The sequence below is a fragment of the Leuresthes tenuis genome, unplaced genomic scaffold (genome assembly GCF_036924035.1).
Source record: "Leuresthes tenuis unplaced genomic scaffold, fLeuTen1.0.hap1 SCAF_1, whole genome shotgun sequence".
In the NCBI taxonomy this organism is placed as follows: domain Eukaryota; kingdom Metazoa; phylum Chordata; class Actinopteri; order Atheriniformes; family Atherinopsidae; genus Leuresthes; species Leuresthes tenuis.
Window position 1 is genome coordinate 18275341 of NW_027325355.1, and position 23087 is coordinate 18298427.

Sequence of the window (23087 nt, forward strand, 5' to 3'; positions counted from 1 at the left end):
GCCGTTCCCATGGCCGGTTAGCTCAGTTGGTTAGAGCGTGGTGCTAATAACGCCAAGGTCGCGGGTTCGATCCCCGTACGGGCCATCATAGCTTTTCGTCCATTTGAGTTATAATTTTCAGAATTACAACTCAACAACTGTAGTCTTTTTTCGAGAGAAACACACACTTCACGTTTGCTAAATTCAAAGTATGCCAAATAACAACCTCCATGTGAAAAAGTTTGTGTCAAAAAATTAAAGAAGACATATCATCTCCTTTTATTATTTAAACAAATTGTTAAAAAATTTCATGAGGAGTCATAAAATACATGAGGCATATCACTTTGTCAAAATATCACTTGGCTTAAGCACAAGAGCTGTCGTCTAACACCTGCTGAATCAATGTTAATAAAGACAAGACCCCTTGTTTTCAAGAACAGAGAGGGATTTTCTAAATTTCTCATTATATACACAAGTATTATACAGGACTATTGCAGATTACACATGCCCTGACAGGCATCCTCTTTAGAATCTGTTCTTATCAGTGATAAGTGTTTGATTCTTTGAAAGAAAAACTATCATCTCAAATCACGCAACAAACTGTTTATTCACTGCTTTACTTGAGAGCCATCTTCCAGCTGTCCTGTTTTGCTCTCCAATTTTTGCCCGCATGTTCTTCATTCACCTCGGCTATCGGTCCATTGTGATCAGTGGGCACTTGGTACATGCCTGAGGAGTTGAAGGGGGATGAAATGCACCGGGCTGGGTGGCTGTCCCTATGTTTAGTGGAGTGTTGGATATCACATGTCTTCTCAAGATGATCTTTGACTGATCTTCAAGTACATCACAAGTCCAGTAGTAATCCTCCTTTGGTGCAGAATGTCTCTGGCTGGGAGGAGAATGTGGGTATGAGCTTGGAAGATGAAAAACAGAGCTAAAGGATGAATCGGAGAAGCTTGCAGAGAAGCAACAAGAGCTTGGGGAGGAAGAGGAGAGGGTAGGGAAAGAGCTTGAAGGGGAGCTTGGTGCTGAACTTGAAGGTGTGGTAACCGGTGTGTCAGGGTGACATCTGGATGGGGAACATCTGTGGGGCTCTGGTGCTGATACTCTTTTAAGCACCAGCCTTGGGCTTGAGGGCCTGTGGATGTTTGGTAAGAGGACAGAAGTCCATGTGTAGTGCAGATCAATCTGAGGATAGGAAACAAACCCAACCTTGATCTTCTTCTTGATGAACATATCAACTGTTTCATTATAATGTTCTTCTGCTGCGATTAAGCGTTTGCTAAAACATTGTTATCACAGGAAGTCTTATGATGAAGGCAGCAAGTGTGACAGTGTCCAAGTTTGTAGTGAAAAAGATTACATTCAAAGACCAGGTTTGAATCGTTCTGTGCATTTCTAAAGCATACCCCGAGAAATGAGAAAATAATTGGTGAAAGTGCAACTTCCTTTGAAGCTGATACAGCAGGCTCTTCTGTCACATTGACTAATTTAATCAGTGCCAAATGTATCTGGAACTTCACTGTATAATATAGGCTTGGCTAAGGGGACAAATAAATGAACAGTGATGTCTCCATATATTTACACAGTTCTGGTCTGAACTTAGCATACACTGATAAAATACATGTAATTGTTGGTAACTTATGAAAACATTATGCTTCTGAAAGGGCTTTCCCAACATCCTGAGTTATGCCCTGTCAAAATATGTGTTTACATGTCTAGTCTGTGCCTGAATAGCAGCAACAATGATGGAATTTCCTTAAGAAAGGTGGATCTGATTGGTTCAAAATTTGTGATGTTGGTCTAAATTGTCACGTTATAAAACTTTGATAACCTTTTTAAAAAATGCTGCTAATATACTCCCACAGCCTAGCTTAAAAACATGTTACATGAATGCTGGATTTAAATGTGTTGTGTAATGAGGTTATTACTCTAACTTGTAATAAAATGCAATTATTTAGTGATGTAAACTGTTATCCGGGGACGTTATAGACTTTTAAAGAGTAGTAATATATCAAGCGTCAGTGACATTTTACGAGTTTACTCTAAAACTTAAATTAGCTAAACTAACTTAATCGCATTTTTTTGGGGGGGGGCTCCTGGCGTCTCAGTGGAAAAATACACAGCATGATTTCAAACCATAAATCTCACATCTTCCATTCTAGGACAGCTTCTCTCTTTGTTGGTCGTCTTTCTCGAAAAATGGTCGAGTGTACATTCAAATCTTCTCGCCATACTTGCTCTCACATGCCGTTGATGACGACGATTGATATCATGACGAAATGTTCGAATCATGACCCGTCCTGTTCTATTCTCAACCTGTCTTTATTTTGTACACTATCTTAAAACTGGTCTAAAGCACAACAAGCTGTACATTAAACTTCACACACTTTATTTCTCAGATATAAACCAAGAAAACTATCAGTCACAATTCCAAATGAATTTACACCCTTCATGCCAGTGCAGTTTGCTTATATGAAGCATATATTTATGTATATATAGAATATATTCAAGCATTTTCTTTAAACTGGCGTCACAAATAGATTTTCAGTTCTAATTAGAGTAACTCAAAACAGGTGTGTTAAAAAAAATTAACAATATATGTGAATATAGAATACATGTGCTCATACAAACTATTGACAATTGACTTCCAATCACATTAGAATTTTATTTTTTATAGTTCATACTTAGTTTTACCATTTACATGGGTACATTAATCAAACAAATTACTGTTCTGTATATTTCTAATATAAAAAATATATACTTTATATATAAAAAGTACTTTCATTATTAATCATTTTAATTTATTCGAAGTGAAATCTACATTCCTTGGTGTGACATGAAGAAGAAACTAATTATACATTGTGAAATGAATCGGTGAATACAAGTCTAAGTCAGTGTCCCACTCAGTCTATTTCCACAAACCACCGCGGTGTGGCGCTGTTGCGTCGCACTTTCTCCCTGCCTGACACGCCGGGGTGCACAGTCAGAGCTGGAGGCGGTGTGTTGGTCTTTATTGTTCAACTCGAAAGCAGTGTCCGCGGCTGCTCACATTTATCTCAATGGCTGCCGCGCAGAAACCACGTCCCACCTGAGCGGGAGCGGTTCAGCTGCGAGGAGAGAACCACCGAATCCAAACTACTGCCCTGTGTGGGATTTATCGTCTGCGTGGGAGATAGAAAAAAAGCTCTTTCTGGGGGACAGTCTGTGGATCCTGCAGGAAGACGGGGGTAAGGAAATCATGCTATCCGGATAATAAAGCGACACGTAGCCTCTCTGGTGTTGCCAGTGTCGGGGACACTTTGATGTAGATTTACAGCATTATTGCAACAAACGCACCAGTTTTGAGAGTAAGCGTTTTGTCTTTTTAAAGCAACAGTGCTTTTTGTTGGTAGGTCGGATAGTGTGAATCTGAGCTCGCTTCCATTGCAGCCAGCCTGCTCATTTTCCTAATCTGCTGCGCTTTAGGGGGTCCAGCTGAGCTTCTTTTGCTGTAAGCTTGATAGTAGTATCCTCCAGTGAGTGCTGCACATTTTTAGATTCTTATGAACTATATAGTGTTACAGTTTCAGCTGCTTTATAGGGGATGTGTTAGGTTATTTTGTGGTGTGTTTCCTTATATGCTAAGAATTCTTGCATTATTAATTCATTTCCAGCAAGCATTACAGCAGCCACACTTTTGTCAAGCCACATGTACATTAATCAGAGTAGTGCACGCACATACTGTACACGCACACATAAAACAACCAGTTCCTTGATTGTGAACAGGTTGCCTTGCTGTAACCTACTGACATCTTTGTTCTGGCCTAAAGGATTACTCTGCTAACCTACATTCTGTGGATTGCTTTTTGCCAACTGTACACAGAATGAGTGTGTGTGTGTGTCTTTAAATGTATATCACACAGTGGTGTATCTGTTTTTACTTAACCTGACAAAGACGCTTTGTAGAGGGACACGCATGCAAACACCCCCCAGCCGCCTCAGACTTGGGTCAGAGGACAGGGTCACAAAGGAGGCAGTACCCAAACATCAGCATCGTCTCACTCATTACCGTTTTAGTTTGTGGACTGTGTGGTTAAAACATGGCCTTTTTAAGCGTTTTACATTCCTGTTGCCCATTCACATTTGCTATCAATACCACACAGTGGAGATGATGGTTCATTCTCTTTACGCACTCACAATAGAAATTCTCCTGAGGGCAGTAGAGCAGCTAAATGGCTCTACCAGTGGGGATAAGGGAGTGTCACCTTGATAAAATGTGGTCTCAGGCACAGTCATTAATCTGTCAAGCCACACAGGTCTAGTTGTAGATCTGGGTTTCATTTTACTGTTGAGTCATGGACAATACTGTTGCCAATAATGTTGTGTAAGGAATACAGGGGGGACTCTCTTTAGGCTCGTTTTTTATGGATATCTTTGCATGAGTTTAAGGGATGTCTATGAAATGTAATGTTTAAAGTACAAAGTCTTCTTTTTCAGCTGTAGAGGTCCTGAGGTCCAAAATGTTGTGGCGATAGAGAAACCAAAATTCCACATATTAAAAAAACGCAATAAATTTGTGGAAAACAGTTCAGACAACATTTTGGAAACTGTAACATTGGAGAGCGAGTGACATTTTAGAAAATGTATCATTGCAATTGGAAAACATGACAGCATTTTTCACAATGACAACATTTAAAAAAGGGTGATATTACAGAAAGCACGGCGTTTCTGAAAACATGCAGAAACAAGAAGCGTCACAGTTAAAAAGTCAAAATGATAAGTTTAAGTGTTCTCTAAAATGTCACTGTGCTTTCTGTGATTTTGGTTTCGTGGTTGCGTTTTGCACCTCAGGGCCACCGTACATTCTCACGGCTCAAGACTTCCGAGGAGCAGGACTCTGCTAACGTGATCCCAGACGTCTGGGAGTAGCTAAGGAGGAAAGCGTTGTATTCGGATTGTGTGCTTTGTGTTATTTTTAATGCCATTTCTTCCAGTTAAGCCACATATTCCTGTTCCTTTGTGTCTTTACTTCTTTGCTTTCACTCTGATGGCTTTTAAACTCCACCAGAGCTTGAATTAGCTAAATTAGAAGCCTAACAGAGTATCATTTAATTTTAATTTCTTTTTTTTTTAAAGACGATTTAATCATGTTTAATGTTTTACTTCACTGAATATCTTCAGGGTTTGTGATGTTGATCAGCACATACATCCATTTGGGCTTTAGAAACTTACAACAAAGAAATAACAGGCAACAGATTAACAGTTGATTAACATCCTTGTTAGTTGCAGCTCCACACTATGTAGCGATAAAGATTAACTCACTGAAAAGGGCTAATTTTCCGAAAGGAATACTTGTGCAACTGCTGTGGGAACCGCAGTTCCAGGGTTGGTCATCACATCCCTTTTAGTTTAGTTTGGACTGCTTAATCTCCACTGAGTTTGAAAAGTCCCTCATCAAAGGGCTGATTGTAAGACCTGTTTTATAGCTGGCAACTGTTCCTGTTATGTAACGTTTATGTGCGCAATGAAGGATATCAGATATTGTGTCCTCTTGTCATTTAGACCTTTTTACTGGGCTTTCAAACCAAATCGAAACCAGTCTTTGGGTTTTCTTCTTGTTAATCAGAACAGATAAGCACACGAGTCCTCATTAGTGTCTGTCATAAAACATAGACTTTCTGATCCTTCACAATTGAAGGATTACATACAGATTACTAATCTCGATGCTTCTATGGCATAAAGCCCTCTCTGTGCATGTGTTCCACACACTCGCATCCGATTCCCAGGGCCAGGCGTCCCTCTCGCAAGCTCTTGGGAAACTTTCAGCTTACACCAGTTCAAAGGCTGCTCAAGAGGCCTTGGTGAGTTAAAGCCCTGCTGCTGGACGGTCCCACAGTAGCTTCCTTTGTGCCTGCTGTGTGACCAGCTCGCTCTGTATTCCTCTCTTGCACAACTAACCCCATGTATAAATCCTCCCATCCCCTACTGAAGAGATGAAGAAACCTCCAAAATTTCCACTCTGTTGAATTAATTGGTGGTGACACTGATCCCAAGGTCTTAAATTAGTCCAGACAACATTTATGGGTTAATTTGTGATGGAAAACTCACTGAAAACACTCAGGGGGAAGCTGTGCTGTATTTTGGTGCTCAGTAAGGTCCTTGTTGATGAGTTTATATTGAAAGGATCAAGACAAATTAAACTAGAATATGATCTACTTGTGTTTGTCAGCACCTGCTTGTTAGTGAATGACAGTAAGGGCTATAAAACTCATCCTTCACTTTGCACTTGTTTCGCTTTGAAGAGCGACACAGAGTAACAAGTAGGTGGCCCTGAATGAGCTGGTGCAAGGTTTCAAGAGCAGAATATTAAAGTACTCCTAAGTAGTCCATGCAGCTGTCCAAGGAGGACTGAGAGTTTTCTAAAGTTGTTTCTGTTCTTGATAGCCAGCTACTCTCCTAAACTGGCTGATACTGAGCTACCAGTAAGCTTTCATTTCAATGCTGTGGGGAAGTAGCAGGCAACAACAAACCAGTGTTCCCACAGGTGTAATGAGTAACTTGAATGACGGGTCTCTCTATTGTTGGGTCACTTCCTTGGCCCAGCTCCAGTTTCCACTTTCGGCTTTTGTCACGGAAGTGAAGAGGAATAATAACCTGTGTGTGCAGGCAGAGGGATAAGTTTCAGTGTTCTTGTTTGTTTTGTGTCTTTGCATGCGTGTCACCTTAATGTTTTAACTGTAGCTCAGAAGACAAAATGGAAGTAATTCATTATGTTGTGTTCTAGGTGACATTTGTTTTTTTTTTCTCTTGCTCAATTTGTTTACAATGTTTACACTGAGGTCGGAGGTCAGCTCCCCTGGAGCTTATAGACATTGATGGGGCTGTCTTGATTATTATAAAATTAGTTTAAAAACAGCAGGTTGAATCAAATAAAAGAGCCTTCTGTTCATCATCTCTCCAGGTAATTTTCCACTGCTTTCATCTCCTTCTTCTATGGATTGATGGCAACAAGTATTCCTCTTGAAGCACTTTGAGTATAAATCTGGTAAATGAGCGTCATGGTCTTAGTTTTACTCTCAAATGCTTTAGTGTTGGTGTGTGGATATTTTTGTTTTAGAACAACCGTGTGTAACAGTGTTGTTCATGAGTGGTGCTCATGTTTTCTGTGATTTTTGAAGTAAACAAGGCTGTTATTTAGTGACAAATTTCCCAACATTGAACAAGGTTATGCTGGGTTGTGTCTGCTTGTGCCCCACCAGCCTTTGTTGGGATTTCTGCACCAGAATACCATGTGAAGATAATTCAGTGGAGCTTATGGGGGCAAAGAAGGGAGAAATGACCATTTTTAAGTTGTTTATGTTACAGCGACTTGCAGATGAGGATATAACATTACTTCTAACATCAAAGCTAAAAATAAGCTACATAGAAGGAAACCACTAGTCAGACTCTGTCAGAGGTGACAGGGGTGACAGAGTCGAGATAGAGTGCAGGCATAGAGGGAAGTACAGAGAGATAAAGTGCAGTAGAGGGGGTAGGGAAGGACAGGGTAAGTGCTAGGATAGGAGATGCTCTCTGAAGAGCTGGGTCTTCAAGAGTTTCTTGAAGATAGACAGGGACTTCTGGATTGACCGAGCTGTGAAATAAGCCTTTGCAAGAGCATTCAAGTAGATGGGAGCCGTTCCATGAAGGACTTTGTAGGCTAACATCAGGGACTTGAATTTGAATCAGGGACTTGAATATGCGGGCGGCTAAGGGTAGCCAGTGGAGTTCAATGAACAGAGGGGTGACGTGTGCTCTTTTAGGCTGATCGAAGACCAAACACACTGCCGCGTTCTGGGTCATCTGCAGCGGTTTCACAGCACAGGCTGGGAGACCAGTTAGGAGAGCATTGCAGTGGTCAAAGTGGGAGATGACCATAGCCTGCACCAGGAGCTGGGTGGCGTGTTGGGTTAGGTGTGGCCTGATCTTTCTTATGTTCAGCAATGCGAAGCGGCAGATGTTAGTGAAGCATTTATCACATGTGTGACAGTAGGAGCAATGGGTTGGAATAGATCAGTGGGAACAGGGTCACTGCATCTTCTGCATGCGAATTTTGTGGTACACGGTTCGGGTGTGGGTAGTTCGGTAAACGGTTTGCTTATAGCTGCCACTTTGTCAATACAGAATGAGGCAAAGATGAGAATGAAGTTCATTTAAATCTGTAGAAAACTAAACTTTAAACTAGATCTTATAAATTGCCAACTGCACAAAACATTTTCACTCCTGTTTAGAAGAATCAAACAACCTCAATGTCACTCCAAAGGCCTTTGTTCTTCATCAGGGATTTCCAGTGACTTCACCTACCCTAAAATCACCTCATCTCCTCGTGTTATCTCTTCTTTAGATGTGGTCAATTAACCCGCTTTTGCCAGTTTTAGGTCTTGGATTTCTCAAATATGTGCATTTACAACCACTGATTCCTTCACTCTGCTCTTTGTCGCCCCTCTGGACAGTACTCTTTGTGTTTGTACCTTTTTTATTAGTGATGATATCCCAAATGATGCAAGATTGCGGCACAAACACGGTATGACCCTATTCCTGTGTAAAATATGTCCCTTTGCACGCATAGGATTAAATGGTTGTATTCAAAGGTAACAGGAATAAAACGGGTTTACTTAGCAAAGCGATAAAATATTTTTTAGCTTGTTCTTCATCTCTATGGTGTATATACTGGAAAGCTGTATTTTCAGGCACATTTGGAGCACCATCAACATCAAGATGTGCCTGCATTTGCTCTTGAAATTCCATCGGACACGGTGGAAGAAGCCCACTCAAACATCGTGAAGTCTTTGATGTTGGTTGTCCCTGCTCACTGCACTGCCCATTTGCCCCTAAATATTTACAACAGTCTGCTTATCTGGATGCAGAGTCACTGGTGAGGAAGGGATAGCAAATTGACTTGTGACTCCAAACTTTTAATTGGCAAAATTTTCAGCTTTTGCCCGATCACTTATTGATTCAGTGATTCGTTGTTAAGACTGCATGTGAGCAAAAGTGACTGAACTGAGGCCAACTTCACCTCTAACAGCAGATCTTTTGATCTTTATGTGTGCTTGTGTGTCAGGGCAGTGCAGCAGTGTGTAACCCTCCTGTCTGTCTTCTAACGCATTCCTCAGCCCTGATGTCACTAACTGTCTGAGAGGGGATATTTATTGTCTGAGGTTGAGGTTTATCAAGTGTGGGACATAGGTGGGGGTACACAGAAAGTTTGTGTGCAAAGAAGGGGGAGGGGGGCATCTTTGTCAGACCATATCTCATCTGCCCTACTTGTGAAGCTTTGATTCAAGTCTGGACGGGCCCTAAATTCAGCTGCGTTTGTAAATCCCACCTGCATGTTGTCGTCGCTGAAAGATGTGAGCGTCTGGATAGGTGTGAGACATGTCTGTCTGCTTTCTTTGTCCAGAACCAAAGCTCAGCTGATGTCATGCTCTGTGGGGCTGCCCGAGTCTGGTTTATACAACTCAACTGGTTGCAAAATCACAGCTGAAAAACTCACTGAAATGTCTTGTGGTTTTAACATCGTGCAAGGCCAATTTAACCCAGACTGAATAACTGTGGGAAGATGTTTCACACATTTCTTGAACCAATTAAGCATTGGAGTTTCACTCCAAGAAAAAGTTTCCTCATTTAAAAAAAACAAACAAAAAAACACTGAAGACACTGGTGGAGAAGTTTAAGCTGTTCTTCATATCAAAAAGCTAAAAGCTTAGTCTTGTCAATTGTGCACAAGGAGCATTTGAAATCCCAGTAAAATGAGCTTTGGAATGCCGAACAAGGAAATTCTGCACACCAATTCACCAACGCATTAGAGGTATTTAAAACATGAGCCTGAGACTGGATGTTATAAGAAACACTCCATCCGTCATGTTTAAAACTCCCTACTATGTATTTAAAAAGCCCAGACTCAAAAATATCCTAAATCACAGCCTCAGGAGATTGTTGGCCTCGCCCGTTTCAAGCAGAGACAAACTGTTGCTCTTTCCTCTCTCCACCAGACGTGAACAGAGGTCCCTGCAGCTCGACAGCCTCTCACCGTGACCATGGTTGAACCGGCAGACAGGCCGTCCACAGCTGGACAGAGGCTGGGCGCCTCTGAAAGTTTCGGTGTGTCCACCCTGGAGCCAGGCATGCGCCCCCCAGCCCAGACTCCTGGCCGGCAAGTGTCCATAAGGGTTCAGATGCTCGATGATACGCAGGAGGTCTTCCAGATCTCGGTGAGTGGCATTTGTTTTGATGATAAGACTTCATTTTTCAGTCTCGAGGGATGTGCAATTGAATGTGTTGGAGGAAATTTGGTGTATTAAACTATAAAGGGCTCCTTGTAATTGTTTAAATAACTAATGGTATAAATTAAACCTATTATTTATTGCTTTTACATCAGTTCTAAGGTCACGATTATTCTTGCACGTTACACCAAAAACCTTGTACATTCATCTGACTAATTGTGATCCTGTTCTTTTATTAACCATTATATTTGACTCTTTCAGAATTGTAAAAATGACTTGAAATGATAATGTGTATTCCCGAAGTTAACAGTTGGCTGCTGAGATGTAGAACTAACTTTTATCCTTTTGTTTTTTCCCCAAAATGTTATCTCACATCAATGACTGATGCAAATCTGCCTAAAAACCCAGGTGGTGTGGCTTATCAGTGTAGATATATTTAAATGGTTTTCCTCATTATGCAATCCGTCTGCTTGTTCAAAGACGATTGCTCCGTTCACCTTGTGTCTTATCTCAAATTTTCACTTCCTGGTGATACACAGGAAGTGGGACATAATCCAGCTTCCTTTCTAAGCATGCCACACCTACAGACCCCTGATCCTGCCTCTTAGACTGAATTCCGAGTCTGCCTCTCAGTCTTTCTCAGCAGCATCTGCCTCTACTTCTCTTGGGTTTGACTCTGCTATGGCTTATGGCTTGTAAATAATAGGTGGTCCTCCACCTGCTGCCAGCTTTCCATTTCAAGCCGCTGTCTGCATTATCTTATTCAACCAGTCACCAATATAACTGTATAATATTTGTATGTTCCGGCCAGTGTTTACAGTACGTATAAGTACAGTTGCATGTGTTTTAAATCTAGCTTGAACATGTCAAGCTTGCTCAAGAGTGAGGCTTGCGGTTTGTGTGTATGTGCTTCCTAATGCTGTTTAGAGAGAGGTTTCCTCTGAGAGGCGGCACTGCCAGCAGCTTTAATGACACTGGTGCCACCGCAGTGCATCGGCATGTCATCTCCAAGCAGGAGGAGTCTTGAATTACTGATTTAATGACTCTCACAAGTTGACAGAAAGGCTGGTTTCCTGCCTTGCTCTGCGATGTGCACTCCTTTAGAAAACCCAGCTGCTGCGTTATCAGGTTTTTGTGATGGTAATTAAGAAAGAATCCAGTGTCTCAGCTCTGTTGTTGAGTGTCCAGAGCCGCCGGTCCAGGGAGCCGTAATTGGCTTCTGTGAAAATGCCAAGAATGTATGAGGCTGTTAGTGCCTGAGGATGCGTCTGTGGCTGAAAGGACAGTTTGATGGAATGCTGGGATCTGTATTACGTATGTCCTCTGCATGTGTGTGTGTGTGTTTGAGTGCTTTTATAAATCTTAAATTTGTGTCTTTTCAAATTAAAGTTAGAACACTGAGCTCTTTGTGAAGCAGCAGCCATCCTGATGAGAGATATCTGCCTTTTCCAATCCCTAACTCTACGCACAGTTACAGACATAGTAGAATAATTTCTGGGGAACATATTCAGATGACCACAGGAAAGCAAAACACACCAGCTGACAACATTGCTTGAGTGGGGATTATTTTGGTGGTTTGTGCTGTGACATAAGCCAAATGTGAACCAGAAGTTATGACAATAAAGCAGGGAAAGGGGAGGAAAAAGTGCTTGGAAACTAAAGTAACCCAATAAATGACAACTGTTTTGGGTGCTTATTACAAATTCAGTGGAATAAGGGAGCCATTGTCTGTTCAGTTGTCTCACCTAGTCTGCCCTTTCCTGCAGCAGTGCCCTCCATTTGCTCAGTAGATGTAGTGTATGTCTGAATCAAGAGATAAGTCTGCAGCTTACATCAGCGTTGGCACTCAGTAGGTGATTCTGTCATTACAGAAAGGCAAAGTGGAGGGTAGCTCATTAACCAGCCTGTTATTTGGCAACCTCTGTCAAAGTGCTGTGGAAAGGCTGCAATCAATTTTCAGGCTTCAAATCTTTATGTATACATTAATGTTCATCTGTAGTGCTCTCAATTGACATAACTTTCTAAATTAATCTTTTAAAAAGCATGTTACTTAGACATACTGTATTTCTTTCAATATCAATATAACCTTGTGGTTGTTGACTGTTTGTTTTCCGCTTGAGGTTTAGTTTTAAAGAGCTTCTCTGTTGTTCACTAATGAGAACAGACTCATTCTTTGAAATTAAGAATGTTCTGCTACAACGTGCGTCCTCGGTAAATAATTGTTTCTTAGATCCACATGGCTGACAGTTATTTCCGAAGCTTTCTTTCTCAAAAGTCTGTGTTCTGATGTTGTTTCTCATGTTCATAGCATCTATCCTCAGGCTTTCAGTTGAGCAACATGAACACCGCTCAGCAACATGAATGGACTTTCAGTCAGATTCCCATTAAAGTTAACATGGAACCCATTAGATCAGATGGAGACAAAGCAGAGTTTCATCTGTTTTTAGAGACAGTCTGAAGACAGTCTGAATACCATTAAAACATTCTGAGAAATGAGCTATTCAGCTCATGGTCATAGGCTTCTGTCTTTTCGACTCTTTGAATGTTGTAACACAGCTGAACATATTCACACCCAACACACTTGGAGGCCTCATTAATATGGAATGGAGGCAGCTCCGTGGATGCGTGTGTTCACTTCCACCTGCTAAATAATTGAAGGTAGAGCGAATGCGCTCTTTGTTTGTGTCTGTGTGTGCTCCTTTCTTCTTTCTTTTTTTTACCTCACTAGGAGCTTTTCGAGTATCACCACTGACCTTGTTGTGACCAGTAGTTCTGTTGGGGACCAAAGCCAGGTCCTCAAGAGCCAAGACATCGTTAAGCGTTCCAATATGAATGAAATTCAGTGCATTGCCATAGTAAGAATAGCTTGGCAAGCTTTTGTGTTTTTGCATGTACTGGGAATATTGGATTACGTTTTTTTTTTAACTCATTTTCTTTGGGTTGCTTCCAGATCTTTGTAATCTGGTGTGAATTAAACTATTCACTGAATTTTTGTAGATTCTTTTGCGAAAAGTCAGACTGTAACTGCTTTTGCTTTAAGTCTGTGGAGGGGATGCATGAGCCAGATTGCTCTCAAAAGACTAATTGAGGTGTCCATTCGTGTCTACACTTTTAGCCCAGTCCTTTTATTGTTTCCTTGCATGAAAGAAAGGGAAATTGAGAGAATGTCTTGCAAATTAAACCTCCTCTTTCCTATTCTCTCAGGTTATTTTGCAGTCTTAGTATCACTAATCCACAGCTGAAAATAACTCAACAAATAGGTGGTTAGGTCTTTATTTTAGCTGTATTTTACACTTAGTCTTTAATGGGAACAAATGGATTTTTGAAAGCCCCAGGGTAATTTGGTTGGGCAAGTTCAAACTAGTCAGAGGAGCAGGATGTTTTTTTTTTTTTTTTTTTTTTGTTAATGTCAGGTCTGAAAACATCTTCTTTCTTTTTGCCGTACCTGTCTTTCTTTTCTTTTATACTGCTGACTTTTACAGTTCATCACGATTGTCACGTATCTCTTAAAATAGCCGTAGCCTGCTACAAACAGATATCACTTATGCTGACAAAGACGAAATCCTGCTGATTCCCTGGAGATCTCTTGAGCTCTGTTAAGCCTGCCCCCCATGGACCTTCCCTCACTAAGAAATCTCATTTGCTCGCGTGATGCCTTTATGAAACTTTAAGTGGTTCAAAACCTGCACATCTGAAGCCACGTCTGTCCCAATGAAGCTTTTACTCTTTCCTCACGTTTAGTCTTCCTTTTTCTTTGTCCAAGATGATTTAATGTTGAATGTGCCACCGTTTTTCTCTCATCTATTGATTTCTGGTGTCCGATTGGTTGTCTTGTCCAGCGTGCTTACTTGACCTTAATCCCTGTAAGACCATCCAATATATCTACACCAAGATTGACTTCCTCACTGGATGACAGAAGCTTTAACATCACACCATCTGACTGCAGGAATGAAAGGAAGGTGTGCATTACTGCAGGAGGTGTGCACATTCTGGTGCATCAAGTTCACTATAATGGTTTTTGTTGCATGATTGGATTGTAGCTCCACGGTGTGCTTCATTCATGACCATATTTGTGTGTGTGTGATAGAGCTGTGGAAATATAGGACTCAATAGGGGGAAGGGTTATGGGGATTAAGATGATAGATGAGCTTTATAGATAACATCACTTGATGGACTCGTTGTCTCCAAGGCGTGTGATAAATAATCGAGAAGCCCCTGCCACTTTTTATAACACACACATGCTTCTTCGCTGTGATGTGGGGCAGTTGACATTTTGAATGGATGGGCCTTTGTGCTGTCTGCTGCTTGGAAGTGAATGTGGAGAGCAGATATTAAAATAAAAAAAAGGGGGTGGCACATATTTTGAAAGGAATCCTGATAGATTTAAAAGTATTGTTTCCTGTTGGTTTGAACACAAGTATTTCTTGTATGTGGCTCAGATGGTTGATTCTAGAGCTCCTTGTTCTGGTAAAACTTGTTTGTGGGTTGACTGTGTTTCATTCCTCCTCCACAACAAATGCTATTATGGCCTTAACAAGAGAAGAGGAAATTAGTTTTGATGCAGTCTTCCATTGATGTGTTAGTATGGTAAAAAGGTAGAGTTCTAGATGGCTTTGACCTTCTTGAGTTGTTCATCCTTGAAAAGCTTTCCACGGATATGTGGAGCAGCCAGCCAGGGAGGAGTTTACTTTCTGGGTTGTAAACATGCAATAAATAATTTTAAAGGACAATTAGGCTTCTTGTGCATTTTACAGTAACGTTTAGAACGTTTGAAATTGTATATAGTTGATCAAAATTCTTGCTGAAAGTTCTGTAGCTGCTGAATCATCATTATTTTCAAAACCTCATGTGAGGCATCTGAGTTAAGTTGGCAACATTGGACACTGTCAAAGGAATACACAATTTTCAGCTGAACAGTGACGTGAAGGTTGTGTTCGAGCTACCAATTTGATTAGTGAGGAGAAAGAAATACAGCAACAGACTTCAGCCACAGCAGCCTCTCTGCTGTGCATGCTTCTATTGTTCTGACCTGTTTTGGTCGTAAAAATACGCTCGCATATAATTTAGTAGCCAGCTGTACTCAAGTGAGGAGTCGACTGTTTAGTCGCCAGATGGCCATGGAAAGCTCTGTTTGCGCACTATCTTGCCGCAAAGCATATTTAAACTCAGCACAACAACAAAAAAATTCCCTCACGTTTATACTGGAAAGAGAAGAAAGAAAGACACAAGTACAGAATTAAGTTTTGCAGCTTTGATTCAGACTGGTTGTGTTTATTTATGTCTTATAAGGTTGGCACAAGTCCTGAGAGTTAGGTTCCAGTGTTTTGAGTGTGTGGGAAGATCCAAGGTGATGGTTAAAGACAGTACAGTTACTCAGGGTGAGGCTATGTGAGTTTATTTCTCTTCTCTTCTCTTCTCTTCTCTTCTCTTCTCTTCTCTTCTCTTGGAGCTCTTACAGAGCTAAATGTAGTTTTGACAAGCTTCATTTGTCATCATCTGCAAAGATCTGCCCTGTGCATGTGTGGAAAAACCCACATATTTCTTCTCAATCTTCTCCTATGAAAACACTCCCATATTGATGCCATTCACATGGCTGCACAGCGGCAGTGCGAAACCATGTCATATGGACATTTACATCTGGTGGATGTGTGCATGTTATAAGCTTAATTACAGCTCTATTGAGATGAATATTTAATCTAATTTGTAGATGTAATATCCTCTCTTCAGTGATTGTCTCATGGAGTAACCTACGGTGTAAGGTTTTTTTTTTTTTTTAGCAAGATCTTTACTCAGTCTTTGTCTTTTCACTTGTAGAAGGGACACATAATTAATAAAAATCAAATAATAAGGCATGAATCTAACCTTAATGTTTCCCATCTTGATGTTACATGATTATGTTGCAAAGAATAACTTAAAATTTTCTTTAGAATCAGTAAAGGGTCGTGGGGTACATAACAGCTGGCAAAAGCAAAATATACAAAAACTCACAACTCATAAAACCTTGCTGGAATGTGCGACTTTGTTTTGTTGATGTTTTGTTTACGTGAAACAACTTTTAACCTGAAGAGCTTATATTATGCTCAACTGAATTTGCAGAATGATATCTTTGGGCTTAAACGATATGTTTTAATGCTTCACTGTTTAAAAACAGTCCCCCCAGCTTCTCTCTGTTTTGGCTCTTACTTTGCAAATGCGTTCCATGATAATGGCATTCAGCAAAGGAAGTAAATGCTAGACAATAAACAAGGTGTCAGGCAGGAGTGAGAAAAGGTGTTTTCAGTGTAGTTTTTGTTTTATTATTATTATCATTTTAAAGATAACCACACACATTTTTTTAATGCTTCATCTGTCTTCTGTATTGTAAAACTATGTATTTTAGCTAGTTTTAGCTTGATTACTTTATTAAGCAAGCATGGCAGCTGTTTAGCTAAAGTTAATTTGTGGTGTCATATTGGCCAAATGTTAATGAGAGGAACATGCCTTGTTTATTTCAGTGGGCGACTCAAAGTTGTGGAAAATGATGAAGCTTGCTGGAGTCTCATACTGAAGAACTGTGCTGTATTGTGTAATGGTTGGCATTTGCTTTCTCATTCCTGTGGTCCAAAACTTGAGTGGGTCTTCTAACTCTGGGTTGACTTTCTTTTAAGCTGTTTTTCCTTCCTTCTGTGCCTGCTTCCAATCTCTGACCTGCCAGAAATGTACATGCAGATAGTTTTCTCATAGGGATGACTGAAGTATCATTCTGTTAGAGGTTGCAATAGGTTATGATACTGTATTTAGTTTTTCTCTAAAGTCTCTAGAGAACCTTGGGGATTGGTTGAACTGTTTCAGTGGATGCATACATATTACTTTGCTTTTGTGATGGGTTTGTGCACGTGGAGCCACGTGGAAGCATTTTAACGTGCTGAGTTCAAAGACGGGACCACAGACAGAGCTGCCCTCAAGCTAGGAAGGAAGGAATGATATGAGACAGAGATTTTTGCTTATGAGTGGAAGACTGTTCCTGATGGAGATACAATTACTGAGAGATTGTTTCTAAATGGAAGCAGAATGGGTGTAGAAAACAAGTGAACAGGCCCCCACTGAGGGCCGAAAAGAGATGTGGTGTTGCACTCACTGTTGTGGAAAAAGAGACGCACATCCGTCTCCCACAGAAGCCAGTGAGCAAACACTGGCTGCTCTGCTTGGCTGCAGATCACATTGATGTGTGTGGGTGACTGCAGTGAATGAGGTCCCCGGTGAGGAGGTTTCAACAGTGGAAGAGCTGGGCCTCTTTTAGGGTAATGACTGTACCCCTGCTTCACTGTGCTTCACAAAACCACCATACTAATTTAGCAGTTATTGTAGATTACAAGTGTTCGTTTGGAGCAGCCAAGAGCAGCTGTTGAGGTGGACTTGTGGTGAAGCTTTCACTGATGTTTGCATAAGTTTATCCGGTGGTTTAATCCTTTTAATATGATCGTATAGATAGTAATTGTGTTCTGCGTTAGACAGGTGATTTGGCATTTTTACACTCAATATGTCATGATAATGTCACAGCTTTCAGTTTGGCACCAAAATGTATTTTCAAGCAAAACTATAAATCACCATCGGCTGTTGGTGGGATTATTGTCGGCACCAAGCACCCTGGAGAGAAGCCAGAACTCATTCGAAACGTTGTCATGTTTGAAAAATGTGGATGAGGGTGTTGCTGAAAAGAAGGTGTGTTACTGTTGCGTTCAGGCTCTGATTTATTCAGCTACCAACACATCATTTCAGCTTCATATTGAGCCGCAGCCTCTCTTTTTTTTTTTCCACTCTTGCGCACAAGAACGACAGTCGCATATGAGTCAGTGCAGATGTCACTCAAATAGGGGAGCTGTGGCAGGTCTGCTGACTTATTGGGCTGTGCAGCTTGTGGCTCCAGCTGCTGCCTCCGCTGCTGTAAATCTTCTCTCAATGATGGACGGGAATGTTTAGTTTGTGTCAGGGTGTATTCCCTTGGCACAGGTGATAAAGTCCCCAGTGAGGTGGATTGTGTTTAAGATGGGGGGGGGGCTTCATCTCTCTAGTGAAACACACCACATACCAGACTAAAATAAGAGTGGTTTAAATAAATAATCAGCAGGAAATTATCTGAAAACTCTGTTGGGTCTGTACACTGAGATGGTTCAGCACTTGATTCATGATTATTACACTTAAATTATGATTAAAAGACTGATCAGTACCAACTGCACTTGAGCAAACAGCTGGCGAGGGATAAGTATACAAAAATAAGACTGTCAGTCAAGTATTTCTTTCTCAGTTTGGTTGTAATGTAATGTGAGCTTTGTTTGCTATGTGTGCTGCTGTTGGCTCTCAGGCTATTTACTGTATGCTCTGTAATATGATAATAATGTGCTTCAAGAGTTCTTAAATAATACAGACCTCAAAAGAGCTCCACCCAGCTAAGGAGAGGGCTGGAGTTGAGTGAGTGGGTCACTCCACAACCTGAAGGCGTGAACAGAGCTGTAAATTCATGGTGGAAAAAGTCTTAACCAAAGCGTGCCCCAAACATTACCTGAACACCACAGGAAATTGTGGTCTAATTTAAAGGCAAATTGTTGCCTCCAGTATCCTAAATAAGATTTCTGCCCTTTTGAGAGTGTTGCATGTGTCCCCTTATTGAACCTTTAATGGGCCAGTCTGTTGCAAATCTGGACCAGAGCCTGTGACAGCACTCCAAAGTCTTTGGGTGTTGTTAAACATGCGTGTGTGTGTTTGTGTGTGTGGTAGCATGTTGTGCCCAGGCCCTCCAGAAGGTGAAGTGTTCCTTAATCTCTGTCCTTGCTCCCTCCCCATCTCTGTCTGGATGTTTTCGAAAAAGCTTCTGGAATTCAATGGCGTCTTCCCTGCTGTGTCCCTAAGTTGATTCTCTGAGAAACAAGCTGAGGAATGTGGCCTGAACTGTGTTGTTTGGAAGGAAAAGAGTTTTGGTTTTCACTTTTTCTCTCTACTTTTACACTCCCCCCCTTTTTTTTTTTTTTTTAACTAAAAGTGAATATAACGTGCCCATTCTTCCTGTCAAGCTGTTTCCTCATGCACAAGTCCCAGTCTGCAGCATCAAATGGCTCGTACTAAACCGCAGTCTTTTGAAGAGAAATCCCATTTACAGGCTTGCACCTGTTGATGATTGATCTGGATTTTTTTTCTTAATCTCAGATACTTTGTTTTGTAGCTTATTGCAACTATTTGGGTGTATTTCATCAGAGGTTGAGAGGCTGACTCCAAAGATACCCGCGTGTTCATCAGCATCTTTTTGATATCCCTGAGGGTTTAGTTTAAATGACAAAGTCAAGCTGTTTCATCTGTGGTTTCCACACCCTTTTATTCCCCTTTAATCAGCTCTTTTTAGCAGCACATGCATAGACATGCACCCAAAGTAAAACACAAGCCAAGCTTTGCATCTGTGACTTGTTTCAGTGGCTGCTGCTTGGCTGTGAGGTAAAATAGGGTGAAGGACCTGAAGCTGTTGAATTGACTCTGGTTTTATTGATGCTGTTCAGCTTCTGTTACTTATATTCTTGGTAGAAAGTATATTGTGTCCTTTTAATCATTTTCTTTGTTTGTTAAAGTATACAAAATGGCTACTCATAGTACCATAAGAAACTTTAGATGAGCTTTCAACATCCTGTTCCTCGGTGGTGATACAGAGGCTTTTTTGTGATTGCACAAACTCACTCACAACCACTACACAAGAAACTAATTGCTTTTTATAACGGTCCAACATTATGCATGCATTCCCCTCTGCTGTTTTGTTTAATTGTCGGCCTCAAGTGTGTTGTGAGTCGTAACATCCACAGACACACACACACGCATGCATGTTTATACGGCACAATGCTGTTTTTATATGAGCCTGCCGGTATTTTCTTTCTCCCTCAGCAACATTGTTGCTAGTTTGATTTCCCAGCGCTGGCAGGTATTTGCCGACATGCTCTTTATTAAAGCTGTTTGTCTGTGTGCGTGGACCCCCGAGTTCTTTCCCTGCTGGCATTGTGTAGGAACTAGCTTTGGCGTCTTTCCAGTGGGTTAAGCTGTTTAACCTAATCTGAGCAGGAGGATGTGATTGGTGGACGGTCGAGGAGGGTGGAAGCCTCACCCAGCTGTCTTCTGTTTTTCTTTCCTTTCTTTTTTTTTTTTCTGGAGGAGAAATGATACTGTCCAGGCCAGTGACATCTTTTAGCCTTTTACCAGTTTGCTATTAAATGTAGCTCTGATATTAAAGAGATAAGATGTCTGAAGTGTTTTAGAAGCAGAGCATATTATCTGCTTGACTGTAGATTAAGTTGGACAAGAAGAACATTTTTCTGTTGTATCTATTAACTTGTTCACTCAACCATTTCTAGAATTGTTGCAGGTAATGTGTTCGCTCTGGTGTTGTCCTACCTTAAAAACTGTATCTGTGGGATTGTATTACCGTTTCTCCAAGCTCTGTAACGGCTCCCTATCTATAGTTAAAATCCTATGAATGGTTGGTTTCTGGCCTTGTGGGTTATATCGAGTCGTGATTTTATATATAATGAGGATTCTGTACAGGTCGTTTTATAGACCGGGTTCTGTGTGATGGTTCTATGTCTGACTTTGCATCCTTTGTAAAAAAAAAAACAAGCATCAACCAGAGTGGCAGCGATCAACTGAAAACGTGTCGGGAAGCAAAATTGTGGCTGCGAGAAGAGGAGCCTCTGTGTTTGTTGTGTGTTGTTGGAAATGCCTCTTTATATGCCTATTCTTTAATCTTTAATGTGAGGAAAATTATGAGGCAACTTACTTATTCACAAAACTCAAGTTAATTCCACTAAGCAGTGTTTTTTTTGTTTTTGTTTCCCCTGGCTCTCATGTGGCTATTTGGGTGCACATAGACATCCAAGACCCTCAAAAGTTTGGGCAGCTTACATTGCTTGGGTTGTCTAGTACTCTCCTATATGATTCCAACTGGATCCTGGTCAAGTTCTGATATTTAAAAATGGTATAGACTAGCCATGACATTCCAAGTAGTTTCATAATGATGTGTTTTGCTATTTACTTCACCTCTTAGTGGTCGTAATGTCAGTTAACTGCTGTATATAAACAGTAAAATAAGTTAAATTTCAAGAAGTAACTATAAAAATCCAAGGAAATGTACAAGTTAAACATGTACAGAATAATTATTTTTCTACAAGCTGTTGGTAAAAACTTCCTGACATTTTGTTTCTCTGACATAAAGTAAGCGGTTGCTTGGTGAACACTGCTCAGTGGGGTTGAGGAACAACAGCAGGGTATCTTTGTGATCTGTCTTCTCATTTGACAAGCTGTACAATTGCTTGAGGCAGCAGCAAATAAAGCAGCAGCATCAATTCTAAGGCAGGGCTAAACCAGTACTATGATCGTTTCTTTAGCAAAACACAATGAAACCTGATTTATTTATTTATTTATTTTTTTTCTGTGCTCAATCATTGCAGAAAAGAAATGTGCGCGGGCTATTCAACATGGCAGGGTACATTATTTTGAGCTTCTGAGAGCAGCTTCCAATCCGTTGTTGCTGATCGACTAATAGCTGGTCAAACTTTGGTCCTCCCCAGAGAGTTAGAGATCTCTGTCTTTGTGCTGTAGTGCACGTTGCTGTAACTCGAGCTGGGTCTTCTGTGTTGAGTTTTGGTCCACTGACGTGCAGTTTAGCAGCAGGACGCAGCATGCTTTCTGCTATGAAGCCTTCTGAGTTCGATGATAAGGCTGACTGTGAAGGGAACAGATTCACAGCTCAAATTGATTCACAGTCCAAACACTTTTTTTTTCTATCCCTCACTGCCCTCTCCTTGTCTTTTCCTCATGATTACTTTTGTTTTTTCTTGCTCAGGGTATTTTGTCTTCCAGAAAGGGTTATTTTTCCACTCTGTGCCTAAAACGATCCCCGCTAGAATTCATAGCTGGGGACTGAAGAAAGAAACTGAACAGTTTCGAGGTGTTTTTTTTTTTCCCTTTCCTCCCGTGGATAGTTCTTATCATCAGTCTAACTCATCTGGTTTCCATCCCCATTGACATCAGTCAGTGAGCAGCAGTCCAGACCGGGGCTAGAGAGAAGTACCTTTTGAACATTCCCTGTAGAACACCAATTTGCCCCAAGACTTTTTCATTTGTTTCATGTGTGCGTGCAATAAAGAGTTATAGTTCTCAAATACCATTCATCTTTTTGGTTTTCAGGGGTCATTGCATCAGTGACGCTGTGAGACTCTCTGTACACTCATGACAGATGGTGAGACTGTTTTTCTTGGCCATGAAGGAGCTGAACAAAGGGGGTAAAGAGGGAAGATTATTTTATTCATCCTCCAATTATTTGGAGACTGAATAAAAATAATAGCTTCATACATGGTAAATAGGAGGATGTGCTGTTAGTTAAACTTGGAGATTGGTGCTGGTGTGACTGTGTAGCCACCAGCCTGACTGGCTTCTTACTATAAGTGATGCATTCTCATTATCCGCTCAGCTCTAACATAAACAAAGCATTGACCTCGGAGAACTGGTAATAAAGGTGGAGTTTATAGGTTGGAGAAGAGTGAGATATATATGGTGTCCATATATATATATATATAGAGAGAGAGAGAGAGAGAGATTTTCTCAGCTGCTGGCTGCGAGGGGCCAAAAGTAGTAAGAAAGATTGTAGAAAAATGGTAGCAATAACTTTGATATACCACATCCCAGTTCAGCCAGACATGGACTCTGCAGTGGGAGAGAAGTGTTGGTTTAAAAGGATTGAGGAAGTAGGGGAAGAAGTGTGTTTGTTGTGTGTTTTAGCTGGCCCATGATTCTGCTGGGTAACAGCGAGGTTGGCGAGAAGAGACGGGCATGCTGACAGCTTCCTGGCAAGTG

At 41.0% G+C, this 23087-nt stretch overlaps 1 protein-coding gene and 1 non-coding gene across 2 annotated transcripts in view; both read left to right on the plus strand.

Moving 5' to 3' along the window:
- The first annotated feature begins 11 nt into the window (after positions 1–11).
- trnai-aau (transfer RNA isoleucine (anticodon AAU)) lies at positions 12–85 on the plus strand. The gene has a single exon. It is a non-coding gene; the product is annotated as a tRNA-Ile (tRNA).
- A 2896-nt stretch (positions 86–2981) lies between these two features.
- Positions 2982–23087, plus strand: part of LOC140310001 (FERM, ARHGEF and pleckstrin domain-containing protein 1-like) — a 51496-nt gene continuing 31390 nt past the window's right edge. The window contains exons 1-2 of the mRNA XM_072388143.1: positions 2982–3209; positions 9996–10214. Coding sequence (XP_072244244.1) covers positions 10041–10214 — 174 coding nt within the window. The 5' untranslated portion in view covers positions 2982–3209; positions 9996–10040. The remainder of the gene's footprint in view (positions 3210–9995; positions 10215–23087) is intronic.